The sequence below is a fragment of the Lathyrus oleraceus genome, chromosome 7 (assembly GCF_024323335.1).
Source record: "Lathyrus oleraceus cultivar Zhongwan6 chromosome 7, CAAS_Psat_ZW6_1.0, whole genome shotgun sequence".
NCBI classification, from domain to species: Eukaryota; Viridiplantae; Streptophyta; class Magnoliopsida; order Fabales; family Fabaceae; genus Lathyrus; species Lathyrus oleraceus.
The window spans coordinates 373,555,219-373,557,874 of record NC_066585.1 but is presented as its reverse complement, the minus strand read 5'-3'; the positions used below and the strand labels follow the sequence as shown (position 1 = coordinate 373,557,874).

Here is a 2,656-nt window from a genome sequence, read left to right as displayed (position 1 = left end):
AGATAAAGGAGTACTTGCAAGAACATCTTATCCTAATGCCTCTTGTACATGGAAAACCCCTGATGATGTACCTTAGCTTCCTTGAAGGATCCATGGGATGTGTCCTCGGCCAACGAGATGAGACTGGTAGGAAAGAACACACAATATACTACTTAAGCAAGAAGTTTACTGATTGTGAGAGTAGATATTCAATGCATGAGAAGACTTGTTGTGCGCTTGCTTGGGCTTCTAAATGCCCAAGACAATATATGCTCACTCATACAACACTATTAATTTCCAAGATGGACCCCATCAAGTACATCTTCGAGAAGCCTGCTCTAACCGGTAGAGTAGCCTGTTGGCAAATGGATTTGACCGACTACAACATCCAATATGTCACTCAAAAGGCCATCAAAGGGAGTGTATTGTATGACTATCTAGCACATCAACCCATGGAAGACTACCAGTCTATGTGCTTCGAATTCCCCGATGAGGACATCATGCTAATAAGAGATGGTAACATACCTGACCCCGAGGAAGGACCCGAACCTAGATCTCGGTGGACTCTAGTTTTTGATGGAGCTTCCAACGCTCACGGAAATGGAATTGGGGAAATCATCACCTCCCAAACTGGTTTTCATCTATCCTTCACTACAAGGTTATGTTTTGAATGTACCAATAATATGGCGGAATACGAGGCATGTATCTTCGGCATTGAAGCTGCAATTGATCTCATGATAAAAATTCTCGAAGTCTACAACGATTCAGCCTTGCTTATTAGCCAAGTCAAGGGAGATTGGGAAGCTCGAGATCACAAGCTCATCCCTTACAAGGAGCATGTTCTAAAACTGATCCCATACTTTGATGAGGTTACATTCAACCATATCCTTATAGAGGAAAATCAGTTGGTCGACGCCCTGACAACTTTTTCATCCATGTTTAAGGTCAAATGGAAAAATGAAGCACTAACTTTTGATCTTAACTACTTCGACGAGCCTGCCCACTATTTGGCGGCAGAAGACGAAGTCGACGGTTATCCTTGGTTTTACGATATAATGAAGTTCTTGGAAATCCCGGAATACCCTAAGGATGCATCCATTACCGACAAGAAGTATCTTCAAAAGTTGTCATCCAAGTTCTTCTCAAGTGGAGGGGTATTATACAAGAGAAATTATGATTCAGTTTTTCTTAGATGTATGAACAAGTAAGAAGTAAACCAGATTATAATGGAAATCCATGAGGGTAGTGGATACACCATGGTAAAGAAAATCTTGAGAGTCGACTATTATTGGATGACCATGGAGGTTGACTGTTACCGCCACGTCCAAACATCCCATAAATGCCAAATCTATGCCGACAAGATCCATGTGCCACCAATGTCACTCAATGTCCTAATATCACCTTGGCCTTTGCATGTGGGATATTGACGTCATCGGACAGATTGAGCCAATTGCCTCAAACAAACATCGCTTAATCTTGGTAGCCATAGACTACTTCACTAAATGTGTAGAGGCACTCTCATATGCTAACGTCACAAGACAAGTAATGGCTTGATTCATAAGAAAGGAAATCATTTTTCGTTATGGGGTCCCTCTACAAGATCATTACTGATAATGGATCTAACCTCAACAACAAAATGATGAAAGAACTGTGCCGAAGCTTCAAAATCGAACACTATAACTCGTTGCCTTATAAGCCTAAAATGAATGGTGTTGTCGAAGCAACTAACAAAAACTATCAAGAAGATCATGCAGAAAATGGTATAAACCCACAAAGATTGGCAAGAAATTCTCCCGTTCGCATTACATGGATACCGCACCTTAATACGCACCTCCACTAGGGCAACTTCCTTCTCTCTAGTATATGGCATGGATGTAGTCCTTCCCGACGAAGTAGAGATTTCTTCCTTAAGTATTTTGATCGATGTCAAGCTTGACGAAGCCGAGTGGGTACAAGTCCGATTTGATCAATTGAACCTCATTGATGAAAAGCGCTTGGCAGCCACATGCCACGACCAACTTTACCAAAAGTGCATCAAAAGAGCCCACGACAATAAGGTCTTTCTTGCACCCTCAAGGCCGGAGACCTTGTCTTGAAGAAGATTTTTCCAATCCACACCAATCCAAGGGGGAAATGGACACCAGACTACGAAGGCCCCTATATTGTTAGAATGGTCTTCTCTGGAAGAGCCTTAATCCTTTCAACTATGGATGGTGAAGATCTTCTATCCCCCATGAACACGGATGCAGTAAAAAAATACTACACTTAAAAAAAAGAGAAAGAGACCGATAAGTTGAAAACCCGAAAGGGCGACTTATTCAAAAATGGGTATCCTGGTAGACTGAAAATTCGAAAGGGTGGTATAGGCAAAAATTAGGGATTCATAAAAGTGAGAGGTTGCATCCCGCAAAGGATCTTTTTTCATTCCCCAGCAAGTCAATCTAGTCACTTTCCTTTTGAAGCAAGATCAAAGGACAGTCAAGAACATAAGTACTATAGTAGAGTTGTAACTTCGTGGAAATCTGAGATATTTCCATTGCAATTATAGTTTTCCAATTTCTTTTCGCAATCACCTCTTTTAGGAATTGCTTCCTTTGTACAAAATCACCCATTTTGGGGGGCATTTATCAATAGAATGAATTCCCTCATACATGCTCAATATTTTTACTTTTCCTGC

At 41.1% G+C, this 2,656-nt stretch overlaps 1 protein-coding gene across 1 annotated transcript; it reads left to right on the top strand.

Moving 5' to 3' along the window:
- The first annotated feature begins 281 nt into the window (after window positions 1–281).
- On the top strand, window positions 282–1,187 carry LOC127103892 (uncharacterized). Its single transcript, XM_051041131.1, has one exon. It carries the CDS (start codon window positions 282–284, stop codon window positions 1,185–1,187), a length of 906 nt encoding a protein of 301 aa, XP_050897088.1.
- Window positions 1,188–2,656: the final 1,469 nt, after the last annotated feature.